Source organism: Camelus dromedarius, chromosome 1 (genome assembly GCF_036321535.1).
Source record: "Camelus dromedarius isolate mCamDro1 chromosome 1, mCamDro1.pat, whole genome shotgun sequence".
NCBI lineage: Eukaryota > Metazoa > Chordata > Mammalia > Artiodactyla > Camelidae > Camelus > Camelus dromedarius.
This window is the reverse complement of record NC_087436.1, coordinates 7,019,025-7,044,421: the sequence shown is the minus strand read 5'-3', so window position 1 is coordinate 7,044,421 and position 25,397 is coordinate 7,019,025. Positions and strand designations below refer to the sequence as shown.

Here is a 25,397-nt window from a genome sequence, read left to right as displayed (position 1 = left end):
CCGTGCTTCTATAATCTATATTAAGTTGTGAGCAGATAAAGGCATTTCTACCTTGCTCGGTTCTCTAAGCAAAGGTTAACCAGAAAGGCCAGCCCTAGGAAGAAACAGAATACATACCATGATAGCCTCTTTCGTTAGAAACGGCAAGAAGAACAGATTTAAATTAAGACTTGGTGTATAAAAGCTGAAAGCATAGAATTTGTATCCACATAATGAACTGATGTCTCCTCTAAAGACGTCAGATTGCTGTTCAGCTAAACTATCTAAAAATACCTCCTTGCAAACACACACACACACACACACACACACACACACACACACACACACGAAATGACTACAAAGACAGGTCTTACTAAGCAGCTCTGCTTGCACAAAATCACTTAATAAGTGGGGAACATTTTTAAAGTACTTGTGAAAAATTTAATAGGCATTTTTCTTAGCAACTGTGATCTTTTATGAGCTATTCTGAAAACCAGTACCAATTTGAAAAAAAAAGTCAATGATGGATGGTAAAGCCGACCATCATCGATCCAAGATGTTCAATCATGTTCTATGAACTTGAAATTAGAGAAAGAAAAACACATCTCTGAACCATGGTCAACATTCTGCTTGAAAACCAAAAAGGGGAAACCCTCTGATTGAAAATCAGGAATCTAACTCATGGAAGCTATAGTGTGTCAGCCCCTGCCCCAGGTGTGGAATCCCCACAAACACTCTATGAAGTAGGCATCACCAACAGCGCTCTGTGGACTAGGAAAACTGGTCCAGAACATTTAAGTAATCTGCTTGATGCCACACAGCTACAAGGAAGGGGCAGGACCCTACGCCACGTGTGACTGACCCTGGATGTCATAATCTAACGTCAATAACTGACAGTCACATAGGCTTTACAGTTTGCAAAAAGACTCTGAAAACTTTAACCCTTTTTATATTTTCCTTATTTAAACCTCAAGTTTTTCATGTGCCAAATGCAGAAAATCTCATTTTGTTCCTAGCTTTTGTTTTTGTTTTTGTTTTGCTCTGTTTTTAGAGCAGAGAAAGGTTCATTGCAGGGCCAAGCAAGGACAGGCAGTTTGTGCTCAAATACCTGAACTCCCCTAGTATTGTTTTGATGACTGGAGAAAATAATACACGTAAAGCATTTAGCAAAATAATGTAACTATTACTGCAATCATTAATAACCTTCAAAACAACATGGTGAGAGGGGCTAGCACTGTGATTGTGATCTCCACTTCGAATCGAGAAAACAAACTTCACAAAGTTAAACGACTTGCCTACAGTTGCAAAGTTAGTCAACCTCAGAACGAGGACTCAAAGCAACGTCCCCGTACGTAAAGCATTTTATTGTTGTCCTACACAAAAAACTTGGCTGGGAGAGTTCCTTCCTTTCTATTTCTACAGGGAAAGGGTCAGTTGAAATCAAGATTTTGCTTAAAGGTCCTCATCACGTGCGTGAAGATGACTGCACTGGGGGCGGTAATGAGTGAGCTCGGCTCCAGGGACAGTTCAATGTGCATCCCTCGTGCCCTCTAGCTCCAGCTAACACTTCTAGCCACTCATGAACTTTATTATAAAGCAGCTAACGGCAGTATCTTTTCCCACAGCATCTTTGGATAGCACTGGCAGGAGGGAACAGAGTGAAAACAGAAAAGAAATCACGTACAGTCATGTGTACACCTGAGGTTAACAAAGCCAGTACTTGATTCATCCACTTCGAAGGATGTCCTGTCACTCTGCCCAGGACACGGCCCCGCCCATCTCCCTACTTACAGAGAACGGATACCCAACCCGGGGCCGTCAGCACGGCCAACACAAGACTGTTCTCAGCGCACAGAGGGCCATGCGCGTTGGATTTCAGGTCACTTCGTTACAGGTTAAAGCACCGCTTTCCACAAGTTATGATCATATTCCACGGTCCCAAGAACAGGTGTTAAAGTGATGCAAGTTAAAGAAATGTCAAAATTGTAACGAAGGTGGACCCAGTTATTATTCATATCTGTATTTTAAATGGCTGAGACAATGCTGCTAAGTCTGTCTGTCTGAGAACTCTTTCTCTGGCTATCGGCTAAAATTAGCTCCTTATAAATCAGTATCTAACAAATTAAGAGACTATTAACATCATTCACCAACAAGTCAAAAACAGGATTCTTTCCTATATTCAAGTCTAGTATCAGAGTAATATGAGAGAGCTCTGGAGAACCACACAGATGGGAATTCTCAGAAAAGCACCAAGACCTTCCTGTAAAAAGTTGAATTAACAAGGGGAAACTTTCATGTAACGAGGTAGAATAATTCTTCAACACAAAATGGTATTCTTGCAATGTGGGCCAAGCTTCAAGGGGGACAAAATATATTGCTTTTATTTCCTTCAAGATCAAAGGACTCTGTATTTTATGCTAGGCATGGCAGTTACCACATAACATATATGAAATCCCTCTGAAACGTACCCTAAAGGAAATCAGCACTGAACGTAGGGGTTGGAGTCACCTGTTCTCAGACTTCCCGACAAGAATTAGAACCCACAGGACGCATAGAAGACAAGGAAATGGGGCATCCCTGAAATAATGTACTTGGAGCAATTTAGGCACCTCTTGTAGCTTCCAGAAGAGATCCCCACGTGCACACGTGTGTATGTGTGTGCATGTGTGTGTCTACATGCACAACAAAGGACTGCCACTGGCTCCCCTGTGTCTTAGCTGTATGACTTCGGGAAAGTTACCTGACTTCTCTAAGCCTTGATTTCTTTGTGTCTAAAAAGAGGACCCCTACTTATATTGTTGTGAGGATCACATGATAACATATGAGAAGTATTTAGAACTCTGCCTAAGAGGACAGGAAGCCTTCAACTGTAGCTAATGACACTATTGCTTTTTTTTTAAGGGCGGGGGGGGCTGTAATACTGAATTAGTAAACAGAAAGCTGCTTGCTGAGCATGGAATTGTAGAGTAAAAAAGAAAATCAACTTAAGGACGTGTCATCTAAGCAGAGGGAAAACCTAACACACAGCCTCTGACCCACCTGCAAGGCAGATTTCATCTTCCTTACCTCCTGGATAAGCAACATCTTTTTAAAAATTTAAGAACTGTTCTTATTATGGGCCATGAATTACTCTAAGCACTTTACAGACGTACCTCTGATCTCCTGACGACCCTATTATCTCCATTTTACAAATGAGGATTCTGTGCCATAGAAAAACTAAACAGCGTAGCTACTAGGGTCACTTGGCAAGTCAGGGCCAAGTCAGAACACAGCTCTGACCACGAGGCTACGGTGCTCACCAATCCCTTGCCTTCCCGTAACTTTCTGCACCAAGGTGACCACTGCTCGGGTGACAGTTTTCATTACCACGTGTACAAACTATCCCCTAGACTGGGTTATTTTTACAGGTGGGTGACTACTGGGAGTGGCTTCACTTTCTGAGTTAGAGTCCCCCTCGCCCACGCACGGCTCGGTTCCGGGAACTCCTGCGGACCCCTGGGCAGTGACCGCAGTATCCAGGTTCCTTGGGGGCAAGAACAATTCAGCGCCATATCAATGACACGAGCACGGCAGTGAGCCCTTGCGGGAGCAGCGCATCTCTACCCTCATCTCACCTCGGGCTCCTAGCTCCTCTGTGAGGATGACTCTGATGCGCTACTTAAAGCCTCCAAAATCTCTCTGTCCCAAATGCCTTTGTTTCACCCTCACCCAGCGGGTGGGCTCCCGCTGCCCGGTGCCCTCCTGGCCCCCCCACCTGTGAGACTCAGGGCACAGGTCAGCAGGTTCCCTCCCGCTGCTCATCTGGGAGCAAGTCTGCGACAGAGGCCACGACTTCCCGCCGAACAACCAAGACCAAACACTTCCCTCAAACCAGCGACTTTGTGTATCCAGTTCCACGGCGACACACCCGCTGCCGTGACTGCAACACACAAACGCTGCTGTGTTTCGCTCTTAATCACACTAGCGTGGCTGCCATGGCACTGCACGGGCTCAAGGGTACACAGCTTCTTTCTCACTTCAGCATCTTTGAAATCAGGACCCATCGCACAGTCAGTGAAAAGAAAATACTAGGTCATTTAAAGTCAGGTGGACCGACCCGCAGGGTCTTGGATTAGTCAGCTCTGTCCAGATCATCAGATGGTCTGAGCACCCAACCGGGATGCCCCGACTTTGGAGCCCAAACTGCGAACACCGTCACCTGCCCCAACACACTTTGATTTCCTCATTCTCCTACCATTAGTGGCTTTCTGATTATGACATACGTCTACAGCAGGAGGCCAAAGCTCTCAGACCCGACATGCAAAGGCCTCCCCCTCTCCCTCCAACCTGCCTTCCTCCAGCTGCCCTCCATCCCAGCCACGCTGGTCCCCTCACCGCTGTATGCAAACCCCTTCCACTCAGTGCTTGCCCTCATTCTGTATACCTGCCAAGAAGGCCCCCTTTTCCTTTTCCCTTCCACCCTGCTCGTCTCCCCTCCTCGCCTGCGGCACAGCTCACGCCTGACTTCCCTCTCGGTGGACCACTCAAGGCACACGTGACATTCCCGCCGGGCACTCCTTCGCATTTCCCGTCCCTCCTGCTTCCCCTGCCTTTAAATATATGCTACTCCAACCAGACACACAAGTTTCAAATCATATTTTGAAATCACTTTTATAGGACTTGGATAAAACCCACAAGGAAATGTTCAAAATGCATCATTAATTTTCTCTTTTCAAAAGGCAAGTAAGTAGAACACGTAATTTCAAAACAAACAAAATTAAACTTAGGTGAAAAAAAGCACAACATTCACATTACTTTCTGTATTTTTTCATCCCCACTACAGTCCATTTTTCCCAGTGGTTTGAGAACACTGTGGCACTCATCAGTGGGTTTCTGATATAAAAGCGTATTTCTTTTAATCCATATACTTTAATATCAATATAGATCTACTTCTTACTAGCTACTGATTTAGTAGGTACTCAGTTTGACATGTTATTTCGCTGACACCGAAGGCACTTTTATTGAATGAAGACTGTAATCTATATTCTCCTCTTCTGTTCAAAGACAGACCCTACATAGTCTTGCTCTGAGAAAAAACTGAGGCATTTAGGTTACCCACGGCTCTTTTTCTGGAGCAAAATGAACTTTTCCTGTAATATCACTACTGTCAACTTCTGTGATGTTTTCCCTTCAAAGACATTCCTTAAATCTTATTTACGTCAGGTTGTTATTTTTTTTTCAGGGAGGCATGACGAAAACAGGACAATAAAGGGCAGAGAAGTCTGGAAATACGCCAACTAAAGGAGCATGGTGAAAGGACATCTGGGATAAAAGACAGCCGTGCAGCAGGGATGGGAAGCGGAAAGGAAAGCTGTCCCGGGTGTTCACATTTTCTCTAGCTAAGCTATTTAGAAGTTCACTTCTTTCTCTGTTGACACTTTAATACTGACTTCTTGTATCTTAAACTTTTGCATAAACTTTAAGAAAAGCACAATGATATGACTATAGTAAACTTTATTAAAATCACCCTGTATTCTTTCTTTCCCATATTGGAATGGAATTCCAACACTAACTAAAGAAGCTCGTAAGTAAATAACTTTTCCCTCAATTTAAAAAATATTATATATAATACACTGATCATGTTATATATTAATATATATTATATGGCAAACATTAAAACTATAAAACAGACAAAGGAGTTTGTGACAGAAGGTTCATAATAGTTACAATGTGTCTCTTAAGTAAGGTTGTCCTTAAATGTATCTTCTACGTATATTTGGGGGCAGCCGGGAGGGTGGGGAGGGAATCAAGAACAAATATTGCCAGACAAAATGCGAGGGTATGATATAAACAAGATTTCTATGAGGATATGTATCAAAGTGTTACCAATGGTTTTATCTGGACGGTATAATTGTGATTCTCTTTCTGTCCTTGTCTTCACTTGTTTTCTATTTTTTCTTTAAAGAACATAGGTATAGCTACATATTTTTTAAATAAAAAATTTTGCACAAAACTAAAAACAAAGTAATCACGGACAAACCCCAGACCAAACTGCTCCCTAAACAGCCATCACACAAAACAAAATGAGCACCGAAAATCAGTTTGGCTATTCGAAGGGCATCTCTTATAAATAAGGTAATAATTTTGAATTATTTTTATATTGAGGCCAGTGTTACCCCTAAAGTAGTATGCATGATTTTGACTTTTTAAAAATATATTTTTATTAAAGTATAGTCAGTTTACAACGTTGTATCAATTTCTGGTGTACAGTACAATATGATTTTTGACATTCTGATTGTTTCCACAAGTGAAATTAATTTCAACAAGAAACAGAAGTCCTTATAGATTAATATAATAATGAAGGTATTATAAAGCATTCATGTCTTTCAGTTGCCATTTCAAATGAAGAAGAGGGTACTTTAAAGAAAACAAATAAGTGTGAGGTTAATTAGCCATAAAGAAAAAGTGAACTCCATCCTTTACAGCCTCAGTCGCTGGAAACCTGGAAGTGAACTGGACCTATCACCAACTTCCGCCAACCTTGCCCCCCACTCCCACCTCTACCCCAGCCTCTGCGGCCCAGTGACTACAGACTCCTTTCCAGTCCTTCCTGACAACTCTAAGCACTCCTCTCCACTAATCTTAAAGGTACTGTGCACGTCCCAGTTCCACAATGCTCAGAAAAACTACATGCCATGACACTCCCACTTACCTCCAAATTTTTCTTGATTACTGAGGAAAATAAAAAAGAGAGTTTTCATGTATTAAAAATACTTAAAGGGCAAAAATGTCAGGATGAACTCATGCTTTTTTTCTGAGGAGAATAGAGACCATCAAAAGATTACAATTCTACACATTTTTTATAGCATGTTTCACTGTCTTCTGCTACGAGAGGCGTGACACTGCGCACAGTGAGATGCTGATCTGTGGAAATAACCTATAAGAGGCCCTCATTGTAACCTGCACTTTTAAGATGTCTAAAACAGAGCAGTCAGAAAATCAAATGTTTGTCACAAGAGATCACACACATTTACTGATACCCCTGAAAATTAGCCTTTATCGATAAACTACAGAATTCTGGCTTTTTCTACCGACTCAATTAGAAACGAGATTGTGGATTAATCATATTTACACAAGCCCACACACACGCATGAAACATGTGCGTCTATGCGGGTGGGGGGTGGTATATTTCATGTTATAATCAAACCAAATCAATAGGATAAACCAGTAACGTACTTCTCTGGAGCTCACGAAAGAAGAACTCATACCTTAGTCATTCAAAGGTGTTTTTTGGATTGTTGCTTTATTGATGAAAAAATTGCAGAGTTAATCCATATCTGAAATGTCCCTGAGAACAGCGTTTATAATGAACATGCAGGGTGACTTGCAAAGAGGATCTGGTGCCCTGATGTGAAATCAGGAGAGCTGAAGCATGTGCGGGGTATTTGTACAACGACTTGAAGAACAAAAGAAAGACAGGTGGGGGCTGACTGACAAGTTATGCAGATACGGCGCATCACAGACTGCAATGAAACAAGGTCAATCATTATACAGCATATACACGCTGTGCATTTACACATATATATAGAGAGAGATGTGCAGATGTGTATGGGGGGGAGGGCATACAGCATAACTAACATAAAAGGCCTGGGCTCAAATACAGCAGATGAACAACACAGAGCATCATGTCATCTACATATAGTGACACTTTTACACAACATTGTAAAATGACTATAACTCAATAAAAAAAGTTTAAAAAATAAAAATAAATAAATACAAAATAAAAATAAAATACATGAACAACGAGGTCCTTCTGTATAGCACAGGTAGCTAGAGTCAGTATCTTCTAGTAATCTACTACGGAAAAGAATCTGCAAGGGAATATGTGTATGTACGTGGATGACTGAGACACGATGCTGTAAACCAGAAATTAATGCAACACTGTAAACTGACTATACGTCAATTAAAAAAAAAGAAAGAAAGGCCTGGGCTAGAGGTTGAGTCAATAAGAAGAAATGGCAGAGGCTGATAACTGACCAGTTCTATGTGCCAAGGGTGTTTCTAAGCCAACAGGAAAGAAAGGCAAGGCAGGGACCCAGGGCTTGAGGCGACCCCATGTGTGGTCCACCGCACAGAGGGACACACTGCTTTTGGGAGTGTGCTCTGTGCCATCCTTTCTTTATGTGCTTTAGAGTATAAATGTGCATTTATGGTCTGTTGTGTGGTTTTGTACAAGCTTCTTATCTAGAGTCCCGAAAACAGACACTATTATTTAACTCACTCTGTGTAACACCTGAGGACAGTACTAAGCACACTGGCATGTCAATGCTGTGAATGGAAATAATCACAAACGTATGTCAGGTCTTCAAAAATGAAGACCATTTCTTAATGATGAAGACAAATAAGGAGGTCCAAGAAAGCAAAGATCTCAGGACAAGGAAATTAACAGAGTCCTCCCCCCCCGCCCGGAGGACATTTACTAAATGTCATTTAAATCTCTCTCTCTCACACACACACACACACACACACAGACACAATGCTCTCTCTCTCTCTCTCTCTCTCTCTCATATATGGGTATATCTCTAGGTACATCCAGACACTCGTTTGCTTTTGATTTTAAAATCTATTTTTTTTAAAGGTTACAACTAAATCATCCAAATAAAACATATGGATAATGATAACATGGTCATTTGATTCAACTAGGAAAGGTTTTCAAAAGTTTAGAAGAAAGAGACTGCTACGGACATGGCAGTAACATGTAACTTTTTTTTAAAACCAGGCACCTAAAGTAAGCATGAAAAAGCACTTCATTAAGTTCTGAAATTAAATAAAAACAATTTTATATGATTATTAGCACAGGAAAAAGAGGAAAACCACACCATCGCTCTTGGCAGGATTCTTAAACAGATCACCTGAATAAAATATTTAAGAGTGTGGTCAGGCCTAAAATCAAGGAAATGGACAGAGAAATTCCAGGTTATATTTCAGGGATAATTATAGCTACATGCATTTACAGAGCATTTATTTTGGTTTAAATTAAGTATCAATATTTCAAACATTTAAAGTGTGATGTCTTAAATGAGAAATAAAAACTGTAATTTTAATCATAGTATGATTAAATAGTTAAAGGAGAAGAAATAATTGATATCCTAATATGACGCATTTGAGTGTTTTTTAAATTGATCATTCTCTTTTCCACTAATCTTAGTTGATTTTATTTGTATGCAGTCTATATTTAAGTGAATTACTAAACAATATTTAAAAGCAAGGCTGGGAAGTGTGCTTGGTTTTTTGACTAAAAGTCAAGATTTTTCTTTAAATGTCCTACAACAAGATAGAGCTTTTTTCAGTCTTATAAGTAGTGTGTGCAATGCATCAGCAAGTTTCTAAAATATACTTCTTTACTTCTAACAGGGTAAAAAAGATCTATTATTTGTTGCCAGGGTTTCTTGGCCCAAATCCAAGGCAAGGTGACCTTGCCCTTGAATAAAACAATAGGAAACTGCTTCCTCTCCGGCCTCTGTTCGCCAGCATAGTGGAAAACCTCCCCCAGAGGTAAGTTTATTTCATCTCAGGAAACGTATCTGTCATAATAGACACAATAAAGATCAGATAAAGAAAAGGTGGAGTCTTAACTCAAAAGAGGCATAACCTAACAGCTATAAATAATCCTGGCACTATTTCCTCCACTGCTCAGGAAAATGCATCAATCAAATTATATTAAAAAGACACTCTACCCAGTGTTTACAGACAAGGTCAGACTGCCATGCTAGGATAGAAGCAATTCTTTTTAAATTGAGATTTCTTAACTCTTTTCTGGTTAAAGACAGGAAGGCGGGGTGAGAGGAGAAAGAGGAGGTTACACTCCTGGGCTGCGTCTTCAAATTAGAGCCATTAATTAATTTGTCAGGGATCCTAACACCGTCCCCGCTGTCGCCTGTAGGAACCTAATCCCCGGGCATCACCCATTCCAACAGCAACGATCTCAGTGCGTCCTCATCATCTAATTTCACGTCTCCTCCACGTCTCCCTGGCTTGGACCCTCCCTTACTATCCTCCCAACCTGGAAAAGCCTTCTCTCCACTGTGCTCTTAACAGCCGATGGACAGTTCTGAATTCCACGCATAGCGAGGGAGCAGGCGCGTTCACTCGATTCGGTGTCTCATCAGACCACGAAGACCAAACCAACCTCCAGAACCAATTAGAAGAATTAACAACATTAAGAATTATGTCTTGGCCAAGGTGGTGGAGTAGACAGACTCACAGCTCACCCTCTCCCACAAATACACCAAGAATTACATCTACAAACCCACTGAATCGTACGGAATGCCTACTGAACTCTGGCAATGTCTCTCGCTTCAAAATACAGGAGGATTCTCACCAAATCCGGTAAAACAAGTTCATCCTGTATAGCACGGGGAACTATATTTAATACCTTGTAGTAACTTATGGCGAAAAAGAATATGAAAACGAATATATGTATGTTTCTATATGACTGAGACATGATGCTGTACACCAGAAATTGACACAACATTGTCAACGGACTATATACTTCAATAAAAATATAAGTATATAAAAAATGCATCACCTTTTAAGGTGATTTTATATAATTCATTAAAAAAGAAGAATTACATCTGAAGTGCCACTAAATCATTACTCAGAGGAGGCAGAGGTAAACATGAAGAGACAGGAAGCCAATGAGCAAAAGTTGAGCAGAAGGCACTGCAGGCTGGGGGGTGGGAGGAGAGGGAGCCCCGGGTGCTTGGAATCAGAGCATCAGAGTGGCTCATCCTGACTGGAAAAGGCACAGCCTGGGGAAAACAGGCTCCCGAGCGAGAAACGGTGGACGGCAGAGGGTCTCCGTGACCAGCAGGGATGGAGACTTACAGTTCAAGTGATGAAACTGGTACCTGTGGCCCCAGATGAGCCATGGCCAGTCCGGACCTCAGAAGTGCTCAGACTCCACTGAAGCAGAAAGGGAGGCACGGAACAGCAAGGCCTGGGGCTTCCAGCGACACGAGTGGCCAGCTCAGGCCAGCAGACGTCACAAGTGGTGCCGAGGAAGTTGAGGGTCAAGCTCACGTGGGAAGAGGTAAAAAATGGAAGGTACGGTGGAGCCAAAGACAAGACAGCAGGAGGGAGAAGGAACCCCCTGCAGGGCATCGAGCCCTGATCCCCCAATTCAGGTCTCAGGGTAACACCGCAGAGGACAGGAGCTTTATAAAACGATTCTTATAAAAGTTTTACAAAATAATTTTTATCATGATACTGTTGTTCTTTCATATAAAGGACTTAGAACACCACGCACACCCAGAAATACAAGACTAGCAGGAGAAAGGCACTTTTCACGTTGTGTATTCCAGCAGTCAGCATCAGCTCTGATAGCGCTACAACCTACACGCCTAATTTAGACTAAATCTGGCCACATAAGGAGAAGCTGCATTAGGCTGGTGGTTAGAGCAGGGCTATGCGGAGGGGGGCTGGTATAGCTCAGTGGTAGAGCATGTGCTCAGCATGTGTGAGGTCCTGGGTTCAATTCCTGGCACCTCCACTTAAAAAACTAACTAAATAAACTTAATTACCATGTCCCTGAATGTTTTTTTTTTTTTTTAAAGCAGGGCTATGAAATCAGACATGCCTAGGTTCCAATGACGACTCCACCATCACTAGTCTACGGAAAGAAGTATTTTTTAATCACGCTAAGCCTTATTCCATCAGCTCTAAAAAGGTGGCAGTAAACCTCTCTTTAGAGGGCTGCTGTAATAATTCAGTCACACAATACGCAGTATCGCTGCTGCTGTATAGTAAGTGCTCAATACACGAGACCTGATGCCATTCAGGCCCCGCATTTAAGTAGGCGTTTTCTTATGCCCATCACTTTCTAAAATGTTTAATCGTGACTGAGGTCTTATTTATTACAATAAGTACAGGATACTACATGCATCAATAATTTCTATTAAAAAATGTGCAACTGGAAAATAGATGACCAGTTTGATAGTATCAAGTTGATTTACCTTAAGTGATTCATTCAAAAATTGTACAAAGTTTCTCGGGCACCCTACATCACGTGATTTTCAAAAGCAGGCTTCAGGAACACTCTTGCAGTTAGTTAACAGAAGAGCGGGGGCGGTGGACCAAGGGAGGGGCGCATAGAACACAGAATGGTTGGTAAGTGGAGGGGGCACCACTGACGTCACCTCCAGGTTTTCCCCAACTTACTAAATAAGCTTGTGAAACTTTTTTCCCGTAACATCTATTCACAGTGTACACAACTAGTGTCCCATGGTAGTCTTCCTGAAAAACGCAGTTTTATACATTTTAAAAAATGTTAATCATCTCCTTTTATTTTCAAAATCCACAAAATGACAAGGCTGCTCTGAAGAACAACCAGAAGCACTAGGCGGGCGGTAAGCACAGAGCCCAGTGTCGGGGGCGTCCTGGGGACGCGCGGGTAGTGGCCTCAGCGCTGGCAACTGGACCCAGGGCAGGGAGCGGAGAGGTGATAAAATATGTGAAAGGTGCCAGTTTACTGGGTTAAATGGGACTTCGTTAGTCCCCAAATCCATTTAAATGAGAAATTCAACGCTATTTCTCATACATCTGTTACGTGCCAGCAGCGGGGACAATGCACAGAGGAAATTCTCGACAGGAAAAGACTACAAGCCCATAAAATCTGAGTCTCACCAAGCAGAACAACTGGGTCCACCCCTTGTGCCCAACCATCGCTTTAAAAAAAGCCCCCAATTTAACGTGTCTGCTTTTCAGTATCTCACTCCCTCCTAAAGTCAAAGCAGCAAAGCCACGTGAAAAGCCACCAACTTTTCAAAGAAGCAAAAATGGAAGTACCTGTGAAATTACTAAATATTATTCATTTAAAATTAGCTCTGACATTACCCTCAAAAAACCTCACAGGTCAACAGAGGGGTGTTCCACGCATCTTTGCTCAAAAACTATTTACTGAGTTCCCCATTAGGCGCAAGCCAGCGTAACAATTCACCCATTCAGGTCCTCGTATATAATTAAAATCCTGGGGGCTCGCTCGATAAAACAGCGAAGTCTGGATAAGCAAAGGGCTCCTCAGCAAGGACCTCACAGCAAGACCCTAAGAGCGTCACCCCACAACTCGGCCCCCCAGGACGCTCCATGAATGCCCAGCTCTGGTCCTTCAACATGAAGCCAAAGTACCCCAGTGGGTGCCTGACGTGGCTTCTAGACACGGCTTGCTTCAAAGCTGTTTCATGGCCAGTGTTTCTTCCGTCATAGCATCGCCCTGGACTTCAGTAACACATAAAGCATTTGTCAGGAAACAAGCATGTTTTCGGAATAGGTGTCCTGGCCCACTATGCACTCTCTTTCTGTCCTGACGGCTCATTCTCACAAATCCAGTGTTACATTCTCCTCCCCCACCAATAAACACTTCTAACAGTTTTCTTTGCTCATTAAAATTGTATTATTATTAATTTAAATAACCCTGCCCTCCATTTTGGGAAAGGATATATGAAAAGGGCAAACAAGGAGCCCGTGATCTGAACTTGGCTTCTGAGGTTCCCCACGTGTAGTTTAAGTAATGGTCTCGCTCGTACCTGGAAAAATCATGAGTACAGTCGAGCGTCACGCCAATGGCCCTGTTAATAAAACCTGACCACAGAGGAGCCTCTCCATAACAGCCTTTCTTAGCAGTGAAGTTAGATGTGAGGCCTGTCTTCTTTTCGGATCTGATCTGAAGGTACCACCAGCATTGCATGGTGAGGGGGCTGGGCGCTCAGCACAGCGTCAGGACACGCTCCCAGCACAGCCGCTGCCTCAGGACCAACCTGAGGTTCATGGGAAATGCGGGGCGACGCCTTCAGAGTCATTTTGTCTCGGAAGACCTCGTGGCTTTAGTTAGTAATTCTGTTTATAATGATGAACAAAACCAAACTGTCCATCAACCTGGGCATCTAAGCATTCTAACTCATGGCCTTCCGTCTATGAATTTTCAGTTTATCTCCATTTGCAAAGTTTAACATCTCAACCTTCCTAGAACACACGAAAGATCATTCCAACACCCTAGTACAACACTTGCACCCTAAGACGACACCCTAATGCAATAGTGATGCCAGGATGCAAAAACGGACATTTTAAAAATGCTTAGACTAGCTGCATCTAAGCTGCCTAAATGTATCTATGCATTTTCATTTGGGGGATTTAAATATATATATTTAAAACACATGAATTAGTGTGACGGCAGAAAACTTCCAATGTGATATAAAAGCAGCCTGTGAGAACTCACATCCCTGAAACAGGAGGCTCGGATTAGGTGTGAGCCACAGAAAAGTGCTTGTCACAAGCAGCAGTAGCTGCCTCGGGGATGTGAGCATGACAAACGCACGGCAGACTCGTGGGATCAATTAGAAAGAAGCAATACTTGGGGCATTAAAAAAAAAACCGTGTCTTCATCAGCGATTAATCCACGTTCAGAAGTCCACGAGTCCCACAGATGGTCATTACCAAATCAATAACCAAACCCTCCCTCCGTCCGCAAACCCACATGTGAATCCCTTACTACACACGCCCGTTCCCAACAACCTTTTCACGCTCGCTCATTCAGTTCGACTAACAAAATATTTTTAAGAAACTATTCAAGTGTTAAGTGAAAGCCGAACTGTCCAGCTTTAATTTCTGATTATCAAAAGCAGCTGCCCGATATTCCCCAGCGCCCGCGATCTTGCTTTACGTGAACTATTGGTCGCATTTAAATTTTTTCTTTTTTAAAACCACAGCAACATTGGAAGGACGAGCTCGCTGTAACTTACCCTCCCTCCTCCAAGCAGACTAGCCTAGCCTCTAAAAGCCCTGTCTTCCCTGCAGAGACAGCGATGATTCCCATTTTAAAGCAGTTCTCTATGACGTGCCGTGGAAACACAAGCAGTACCCGCACTACTTACTGAGTGTTTCTCCTGCTGGCCCGTAACTCCATGGTTAGCTGGGGTTGCTAGTGGTTTCATAATGCAGAAACGCACGCTGAACTGAGTCTGCACATCGTGTGCCAGTCTCTCGTGGATGGCAAGTCACCCTTTACGGCATTAAATTAAGAGAAAAGAGAAAAAGAAAGAGAGGAGAGGAAAAAAAAAAGACGGAGGAGGAGAGCAGGCTGCAGCTCCAAGTGTCACTACTGGTGAGCTCAAAACCCACACACTTGTGGACCAGAAAAGGCAACCGAACGACCCTGCCCGGCCCCATTTCTATAACGCTGAAACTCTATCCATCTTAGGCTATGACAAGACAGGAAACCTTATACAGCTCCCAGTCTTCCAAGAGAACAAGATCATTTCTGAGACTGAAGAACAAGAGGCAAAAGAAAAGGAAAGGAAAAAAAAAAGCTAAAATGGCTGACTGCACACAGTCTCCCCTCCAAAAGGCTTCATACAGATACGAGTCAGGGCAGTGCAGGCACCGGTCCCCAGCATCCAGCCAAGCATGGTTAATACTCTTGTTTCATTTGCAATCGCACACACGGACCCCTCCAACCAAGAAAGAAAGGGAGGAAGAAGAAAGGAAGGAAAGAATCAGGGCAGAGCGTGTGAATCGGGACCTCCTCCCTGGCAGCTGAAGATGCTGACGGAGTGCTGACCAGTGATCTCTGCCCCACTCCACTAAACCAAGTTTGCACAATTAATCTCAGAGGCATGACACTGATGGACATTTAATCTAATGATGTCTGTCCCTCACACTCAGCACAAGCATGCCTGCCAGCACGGGAGCCACTCACGGAAACACGGCACATGCACACACACAAGCTCGAGCATCATGAGTCTGAATGCAACACACCGATATAATTACATTATTGTGCTTACTTTGGAGGACCATGGCTGCAGGCAGTTGGCATAGCAACGCACAAGGAAAGCCATTTCCTGGGTAGAGAGAAAGCTTCCTTCTCTAAATAAAAAATTCCTCTTAGGAAACAAACGGCATTGCTGCTTCCTGCAGAAAAGCAAGACACTGTAGTCTGTCTCTTAACCTGCAAGGCTCACACTCAATGCAGTTCTAGTGATGTAAGTGGATTTCTCTCTCACCCTCCCTCTCCCTATATACACTGAAATATTCAGCTCAAATAGTCCTCACATTCCTTAAGGCTCGCCCCCTCCTCTCCTTAACCATTTCACTCATTAAGGTAGCGATGGACAATTCAGATAAAGTAACGAGCTCTTGCCTGTGTTCTATCAGCGGCTGTAGGTTAAGCAAGTCTCAGAGGGATGGGATCCATTGATTGCTGACTCCAAATAATATCACTGAAGACAGGGTGGGGAAACGGAGAGAGGACTTACTCGAACAGCTTTGAACTAAAATACGGTCTTTCACCAAGGTGAAGGCACGAGGGTAGACGTGACCCCTTCCCCACCCTCAAATATCCCTGTGCTCGAGGAAACAAGTGTCCACCCAAAATTCACAAAATGCACATTTAAGAGGCTTTGTATCAATTCAGAAGATGTGATTTTCACAAACACCCATGCACATGCACACACATGTACACTCACACAGCGCCTTGCAAATAATATCAAAATAAACCCACTTGGGCTCTTAAAAAAAAAAAGAAACTGAATCAAACTTCTTTTAGAGGTAGGAAGTTGACATTTAATAAGGCTATGTCATTCTACCACAAACTCTTAATTTTACCCAGGTTCGTAGGTTATTTGAAGAGACAGCATTATAGTCGGCATTTCAACGCTGAAGCACTGGTCAGCTGCTCATAGTCACGTCCTTCTATAAATTGTATACAGAACAGAAAATAGATATGGAGAATCTAGCAACTTGAATAACTGGGAAATCGCGAGAGCTTGCTAACTTGTGTTTCTATCTACCTACCTAACACCACACCCGCCCCGTTAATTCTCCTTCCTTTCCCCTCACATCTAAAGCAGCCATTCCCTCCACATCCATGTTTCGGACCCTATTCCCCCCCACTCCACACACCCCTTTCAGACTGCTGCTACCCCTGTCCCATTTCTCCCACGTGTGTTCAACCTCTCCTCCACAATGAGACGCTCTCTGCACTGGCTTTTAAATATGTTTAGGTCTTTCCCATCTCAAAAACAAAGCAGAAAACCTTCCCCAGATTCCACATTCTCCCATGACTACAGTCCAACCTCTTTCACAGGCAAATCTCTCCAGAATCACCTACACGGGGTTCCATCATTCCTTCACCCCACTGACTTCTCAAAGGAAGGACCACCAGGGTCCTGTTGCACAGTTGCGACATCCTCAAGTGACCCTGCACACCTTTCTCCATGTCCAATCCATCACAATATCCCACTAATTAAGTTCTCTACCTTTTCTAAAATTCAGATTTCTCTCCGTCTCTACTGCTATCATACCACTTCAAACATTATTTTTTGCCTTGAAAATTGCAAAAAGTCTCCTTAATGAAGTGTCTGGATTTAGTTCTAACCTCATCCACTCAACGCATTTGACATTCTGCCTCTGAGATCTTTTAAAAATGAAAACCTGGCCATTTCAACCTAACCCACTGAGCTCCCCAACTTTCAAATTAAGACGCATCAGTGGCCTCCCATGGTTCTCAGCACACAGACTGCAACTCTTGTTATAGCCTGCAAGACGCACATGTTTTCAAGACCTGCCCCGTATTCACCCCCTCCAGGTCGCCTGGGCTGCTCCTACTTCCTGGAGTGGGCAAGAGGCCCTTTTCACACACTGTTGCCCCATCTGGACTCCCACCCCACCTCTCAGCACACACTGGCGAGATGCCATCCAGCTACCACGATATCACCATGGCTACCCACACATACCACCAACACATTACCATGGCACTGTGTATCGCTGCCCCATCATGCTGTGTGTACACTTAATCATGAAATTACTTAAGCAGTTAGTACCTGCTCCCCTTGCTACACTCTGCTCTCCGCGATGTCCGGCGCCATGTTTGTCTGTGTGCCACCGGACTTGCAGCGGCCAGAAGACTGCATGCTGTACACACCCACATTCTGTGAGTGACTGAACTCCCAAAGGACCGGGAATGGACATTAGCAAGACCATATTTGATCTTATAAACTAGTTCCTATCAAAATCCCAAGTTTTTTTTTTCTACAACAGACAAAGGATATATTTAAAAGCAAATGGTGCTGATCTTTGACAAAAGAGAAAAGACAGTACAATAGAGCAAAGACAGTCTCGTCAACAAATGGTCCCAGAATAAGTGGACCTCCACATGTGGAAGAAAAAAAAAAGTCTAGAAACAGTCTAGACACAGACCTTCCACCATCCACAAAAATTAACTAAAAAAGGATCATAGACCTAAAGGTAAAACACAAACTATAAAATTCCTACAAGATAATAAGAGAAAATGTAGATGCCTTGGGTATGGTGATGACTTTTTAGATACAACACCAAAGATATGGTTCAAGAAATAACAAATAAGCTGGACCTCACTAAAATTAAAAACTTCTGCTCTGTAAAGGATGGTATTATGAGAATTAGAAGACAAGCCACAGACTGGGGAAAAATATTTGCAAAAGACACATCTGATAAAGGACCCTTACCCAAAATATACAAAGAACTCTTAAAACTCAACAATAAGACAAAACTTGATTTAAAAAATGGGCCAAAGACCTTAACAGAAATCTCACCAAAGAAGATACACACATCGGTAACACGCACAAGAAAAGATGCTCCACATCATCCCTCATGAGGGAATGCAAATCAAAACAACGAGACACCACTGCACACCCATTAGGGAAGTCAGAATCTGAAACACCGACAACACCAAGTGCTGGCGAGGATGGGGAGCAACGGGAACTCTCATTCACTGCTGATGGAAAAGCAAAATGGTGCAGCCACTTTGGAAGACAGTGTGAATAAACTTCTACCTGACTACCCAGCAACCTCACTGCTTGGTGTACACCCAAAGCAGCTGAAAACTTATGTCCACACAAACACCCGCACAGAGGTATTTACAGCGGTCTTTTTCATAACTGCCAAAACTTGGAAACCACCAAGATGTCCTTCATGTATAAATAAACTGTGGTGTGTCAAGACAAGGAAATATTATTCAGCGCTAAAAAGAAACCAGCTATCAAGCCACGAAAAGACGGAGACTTTAAATGCATAATACTAAGTGAAAGAAGCCAATCTCCAATGCTACAGACTAGGTATGATTCCCACTATATGACATTCTGGAAAAGGCAAAACTATGCAGACGAGAGATCAGTGGTCGCTGTGAGGGGTGAGAGAGGGTACAGAGACGGACAGGTTGAGTGCAGAGGAATTTCAGGGCAGAGAAAACACTCTGCATGATATAGTAATGATGGAAACACGTCATTATACATTTGTCCAAACCCACCTGTACAACATCAGGAGTGAACCCCGAGGAAAACTATAGATTTTGCACGAATATGATACGTCAATACAGGTTCATCCTTGGTTTAGAAAAAATAAAAGTACCATTCTAGCGAGTGAGCCTCCGTATCTGCGTGGGCAGAGATGGATGGGAAATTTCAGTAACTTTTCCTCAATTTTGCCGTAAACCTAAAACTGCTCTAAAAAAAATTGTCTTACGGAATAAAATTCTCCTGCAAGCTACAAGGAGAAACCTTGAAGACACTATGCTAAGTGCAATAATTCTGTCACCAAAAGACAAGCATGGTACGATTCTGCTGATCTGAAGTCCCCAGGGCAGTCAACTTCCCAGAAGTGGCGGGGATGGTGGGTGTGGGCTGGGGACGGGAAGCGAGGAGCTGTGTTTAATGTGCGCGGAGCTCCAGCTGGGGAAGTCCCAGCTCCAGAGACGGACAGTGGCGATGCCTACATAAGGTTGGGGATGTATTTAACGCCACTGACTGTACACTTAAACATGGTTGGAAAGGCTAAATTTTAGTGTTACACGCAACTGATGACACACCCAAGTGAAAAGGGCGACCCAAGAACTAAATCATCAAGGTCTATACCTGTCACCCATTGAGCCCATGTCCCAAGTGTCCCTGTGGCAGAAGTTCCTCTCCAGGAGGGTTTAAGTCAAATCAGCCCCATGTTGACGGGGGCCCACCTTTTAGATGAAGGTTCGTCTGTCTCTGCTGCTCATGTCTCCAGAAAAACGTGATACTTCTCTGCAGAAGGAAACTTGCCTAATAGGGGAGGCTGACAGGTGAAGTGGAGAACCACACCCCTGCCAGGCGCCCCTGCCGTTCTGTGTTGAGACTCATATGATTTCTCTCGCCCCCTGGCCTTGTGCCCAAAACCTACATATTTTAAAACTCATGAGTGCAATACCTAAATTTTACCACCCATTCTACTCTGTACATTTCTGTTTTTTTTTTTTAACATTTCTTTTTTTGGGGGGGTAGGTAATTAGGTTTATTTGCTTATTTATTTTTAGAAGAGGTACTGGGGATTGAACCCAGGACCTTGTGCGTGCTAAGCATGCTCTCTACTACTTGAGCCACACCCTCTCCCAACCTTGTACATTGAAATACAATTATACCAGGTTACTATGTGCCAAACACTGCTTAAGAAATGAAATACAAACTGGAGATTTAAGAGGATCCCATAGTATAGATTTTACACAAACAAACATAAATCACACTGAGCCTGAATTTGGGGTATGTTTACCCTATTCCTTAACCACCTGGATTCAGCAAGTAGCATTAAATAAATCCAGCTAGAAAAAGGACAATGTGACAACTTGCTGCCTGTGTTAGGAACATCTAATGACTTGCAAATTATCAGTAACAAAGACCCAAAAGATCAAGATTACATACACACTTCAAGAAATTACTTAATGTAAAACCTTCCCAAGCTACAGTGAGAACCACTGCATTCATTCACTTTTTCCAACTAAAGTATTCCTTTTCTAATTACCATGAAATTGAGAAAAATGGTCTGTTCTCAGTAATTATTAACCACATTTACGATTAGTATGTGTTTATTTATTTATAATATCTACAGTGTTTATCCATAGATCTCCATTTGCTTTACAAACATTTCATTAAACTTGGTCAAAACCCAAGGGAATCAATAAAATAAAGTATTCATCTTTCATAGAAAAATAAACTGTATAGGATTAAAGAGTTCGTACACGAAATAGAACTCCGGGTTTCTATTTCATTTCCTTTACTTACTCACTATCCAGATACTGATTTTTTCCTCTCTTCCCCCTACCCTAGAGGAAAAACTACAGCGGTTGGAGGAAATCTGTGGGAGAGGCAGGAAGAATTTCTTCTTCGATACTGGGAACAAAATATTCTACAAATCTGATTCCCAATGTTTTACTGTTCACCAAAGAGAAGACATTTAAAGACGCTATTTTCTATATGACCACACCAAATCCATTAAGTACTAAGCCAACGCAAAATACAGTTACCGTGCTCAGTATGGTCAGAAGTTTCACTTCTCTTTTCCTAAACCCAATACATCCCCCTATTAGCATTATGATATCTTTCTTCAAAAAATATGATGATCTGACAAATTCTTCACATCGTAACTCAACTCTACGTTTCACATCATCTAGCCCAGCCCCAGGGAAACTTCAGACAGGTGCTCCCCCCACCCCACTACACGCACACACCCCCTCCTCACTGAGGAGATCCAGGCTAGAATTTTTTTTTTCTACTTTGACCAATAAAACAGTACTTCACATTCATTATCAAAATTATTTAATTATGAAATAAAAGGAGAGATACCAACACCAGGCCTGATACATAATAAGTGTTGAATAAATGTCTGAGTTTAATTTAAATACGGGTTTAGAAATACTAGGAATCGTGACTTGAATTAGCACTTTGTATCAGAAAGAGCTAACTGAGAGTCCAAGAAAGATCACCCAGCTACACTCTAAAGACAGGTTCCAAAGATATCCTGGGGCTATTTTTTCTTTAATAACAAAGTACCTGACTACAAACTGCTTATGTTGCACCTGACTCCTAATTGGAGCACTAATGTAACCTACCTGTAATAACCATGCTCAATATTTACACGGACCGTGTTAGAAGAGGAAGATTAAAGAATGGCACGAAATGGAGACACGCAGAAAAACCAATAAAAATAAGCCTGTAAATCGGTAAGAAATTCCAACACAAAGATTGGGGGTTTTCAAAATGCACTTATTTGAAAAACAAACAGACTTTAACGGCTGATTTAACAAAGCTTACCTCATTCCCCAGAACCTGTTTTAAGAAAAGACCAGACTTCATCTCCAAACACTCAAGGTTCAGAGGCGGAGTCCTTGCACATGGGCTGCAAATCATTTCACCGCTTTTTCTCAGGGCCGGGCCTCAGCGTGGCTCCTGACTTCAGTATTTCATTGAGCAACATTCCAAATGTTAATAGAGATGGCTATCTTTATTACTAATTTGGCATGTGACCTAGTCCCTTATGATGAATGTTTGCACGAGCACCATAAATTGTTAATTATCCCTTTATTTTTAACACAAAGAGAAATATTGGCCAGAAATATTGGAATATGGAATGTAATACTGGAAATACGGGAATGTAAGTGCACTGAAGGTGGGGACCGCACCACGTTATTTTATTTCTCTGATACTGTTGGTGATAAATTATGTTTCATCCCTAGTACTCCACACACAGCAACTGCTCAAAGAATGAAGGCAGAAGTGATTCCACTTAAACTTTTTCAAAAGTAAGCTGTGAAGTATCATCACGCTGGCTTTAGGATGAGGAGACAGGCAAAGGGCAGTTAGTTGTGCAACCTGAAAAGATGTCCAATGTGCCTGCTGACAAAATTCGGTGTTTTAAACAACTTGGCAGGTGCAAAGGGCAGGTGAAAATCAGCAAATCTAAATGTAATGGGGATAAATACAAACACCTCCAGGTGCACCATGCAAACGTCACTCATGCAAGCACAGGGCGGGGAGATGAGGCTGGAGGCCTGATTCACGGTGGGGCGGGTGGAGGCGGGAAGGGTTACTGGTGAGAGCGAGCAGGCCTAAAACGCTATGCGAGTCGATGCATGAGGACTTAACGCCCTAACGTCACGTCAGGCCACACCCAGACACACAAGGTCTGGGCAGGGAATACGGGAGGTTCTGCTGCAGCCTGCACTGCAGGGCCTGGCAGGGCTGTCTGTACTTCACAGCAGCCCGCCCACAGTGAGTAACTGTGACGTCCCAAACGGCAGAAAACCTGCATGATTAAGGTGTTCAGAAAAGTTCTAAGAAGTGAGGAATGTGTAACCTGGAGAAGAGGCTTAACGGAGCAGGTCTCTTTAAATAACCTGCAGCACAGTTACATGAAAATGGAATATGAATATTCATTTGTGTTGCTTTAAAAGATACCTAGAACCATAAACGAAACTGACAAAGAGGCAGAGTTCAGCTAAACATCAGGAAGTTTCTTCAGAATTAGAATTAGGTCTTTCCTACAATAAACAAGAACCACTGAGATGTACAAAACCCTCACTTTGTACCAGGCAGTAGGGGACAATCTTGACACATGTGATGTATGGACTGTCCTGCCAATATCAGTGCTAAGTGTAATTAAAGATCTTAGAGCAGAGGATGCCAATGATGATGCAGAAAAAATAAATAAATGGTATTTAGTGGATTGACTGGGAGACTCCTCAAATCTTTTCAAGTTAAGGTCATCTTATGGGAACACAGCTTTTCCCAAACATGGGCTGCAGCAAGGTGGGAGGAGGGGTAAAATGGCTCAGAACGACAGAAGGAGAGAGGCCAGCTGAACGGAACTGAATCGACCACGGGATAAGATTTCCTGGTGGTAACTTCCCTTTATTCCGAGATCCCTATCATCCTACTTTGGTGGTTGGAGAGGGATAATAAAATGCCCTTACTTCTTAAAAATAACAGTAATAATCAAACAATAGTTTAGAGGTTTTCTTTTTATCATCCCTCACTTTGCAGATTCAGTGTTTCCAAACTTAGAAAAAGGTAAGTAAAGGGTGATTTTCTTAATGGTGGCAATCATCTGAATTACTCAAAGTTGTACATAACTAGAAATTCAGTTTTATAGAAGGTTTTTAACCCCTCTGAAATCATTTAATATATGTTTTCAATATTATTAAATATCACCAACACACTTCCAGTGTTTTCTGGTGCAGAAGCTAATAGTTTCAAGATGACTTTTTTTCCTTTAATCTCTAAAAACGACTACTTATAGACAACTCTAAGTTGTGCTGGTTCATTAGTCATATTCACAAAAGATCTTCTAGCAAGATTTGGCTTGTTACTTACAATATGAGTGGACCTAACATTTAAAATACACTAATTAATGACACAGTCATCCTTTGTTATGTAATGGTGCTAATTAGCACTGAAAACCCTTTTCTGTATTGGGATGAGGTAGAAAGGTTAAAAGGGGAAACAATGCTGTGCTTTATTGGTGAGAGATGCAAGGTTCAAAAAGGGAAAACCTAATTGCAACAGAAAAGACTGACGAGTCAATCGAAGCCCAGCCCACACTCTGCTCCATCTCTTTCAAAGGTACTTAACAGGTCGGCATTAAAGTGGCTGAATTATTTGATATATCTCTTTTAGATCAAACTTAAAGTGTAAGTAACATAAAAGCAATACATGTTAAATTCACTTTTAAAATATACTGATTTTATGTGTCGAGAACAGAAAAGACCTGTGTCTTTGTTTGGCTCTGCCTGAGGGACCATGAACGTTGAACATGTCACTTGACACGATGACCTTAGGATGTTTCTCTCCTAACTGGAGACACCATCACGGAGCCTTCAGAACTGTAGAAAGTTCTGACTGACGAAACATACGGAAAAAACAGCAGCCATCTGGTATATATCATAAGCCTTCAATAAGGGTCAACGTTACTCCTTCCAAGATAGTCTAAAAACTCAAGTAGCACTGAAGGGTTGGCCAACCCCCTCATTAACGCCGACAGACGGCCGGGATTAACCTCCTTACGCAGATACCCTTGTATAGAATTGTTAACGCAGGCGGATCTATGATGCCTCTGCTAGAAATATTAAGTGATGCTAATTCTGGGAGTTGGCTCCAAAGACAGCAGCACGGAACCAAGATACTGCTGACCCGCTGCTGCAGGAGCACAGCCCTGTGCACAAGGCACACGATGACCAGCATGTGAGATGCTACGAGCTTTCAAAGACTCAAGTGATCCTGCAGGAATTTAATTTTTAACAAACACGTTCTCATTTTTAAAATCTGATGTCTTCAAACAAATAGCAAAAGGTGTAAGTTTTCACAATGATCCAATAATCTCCATTGTAAAAGAAAAGGGGCAGGTTTTATACAAGGCAGCATTCATCCGCAGACTTCACTACTAGGAACAGAGCTGGGACCGCCCCTCTGATGTCATTAAATATATTCCAGACAGGAAATGCTTCCAAGTAAATTTGCCTGGAAAATAATTAAATATAGACGATTGTCTGAACATAGAAAATATTTTAGATGCCACAGAAATTTTTTAAATGTTCTCTTGAACAAGGAGCCAGTCGC

At 42.4% G+C, this 25,397-nt stretch overlaps 1 protein-coding gene across 10 annotated transcripts in view; it reads right to left on the bottom strand.

Annotated features, from left to right (window-relative positions):
* RAPGEF2 (Rap guanine nucleotide exchange factor 2) overlaps positions 1–25,397 on the bottom strand; it is a 219,872-nt gene that overhangs the window by 69,933 nt on the left and 124,542 nt on the right. Inside the window, exon 1 of one of the 10 annotated variants that reach the window (XM_064486855.1) lies at positions 15,795–15,963. The exons of 7 other annotated variants lie outside the window; for them this stretch is intronic. In XM_064486855.1, coding sequence (XP_064342925.1) covers positions 15,795–15,848 — 54 coding nt within the window. In that variant the 5' untranslated portion in view covers positions 15,849–15,963. Of the gene's footprint in view, positions 1–14,885; positions 15,278–15,794; positions 15,964–25,397 lie in introns of those variants that run through there. 2 more of the 10 variants (XM_064486894.1, XM_064486822.1) reach the window with 2 other exon arrangements.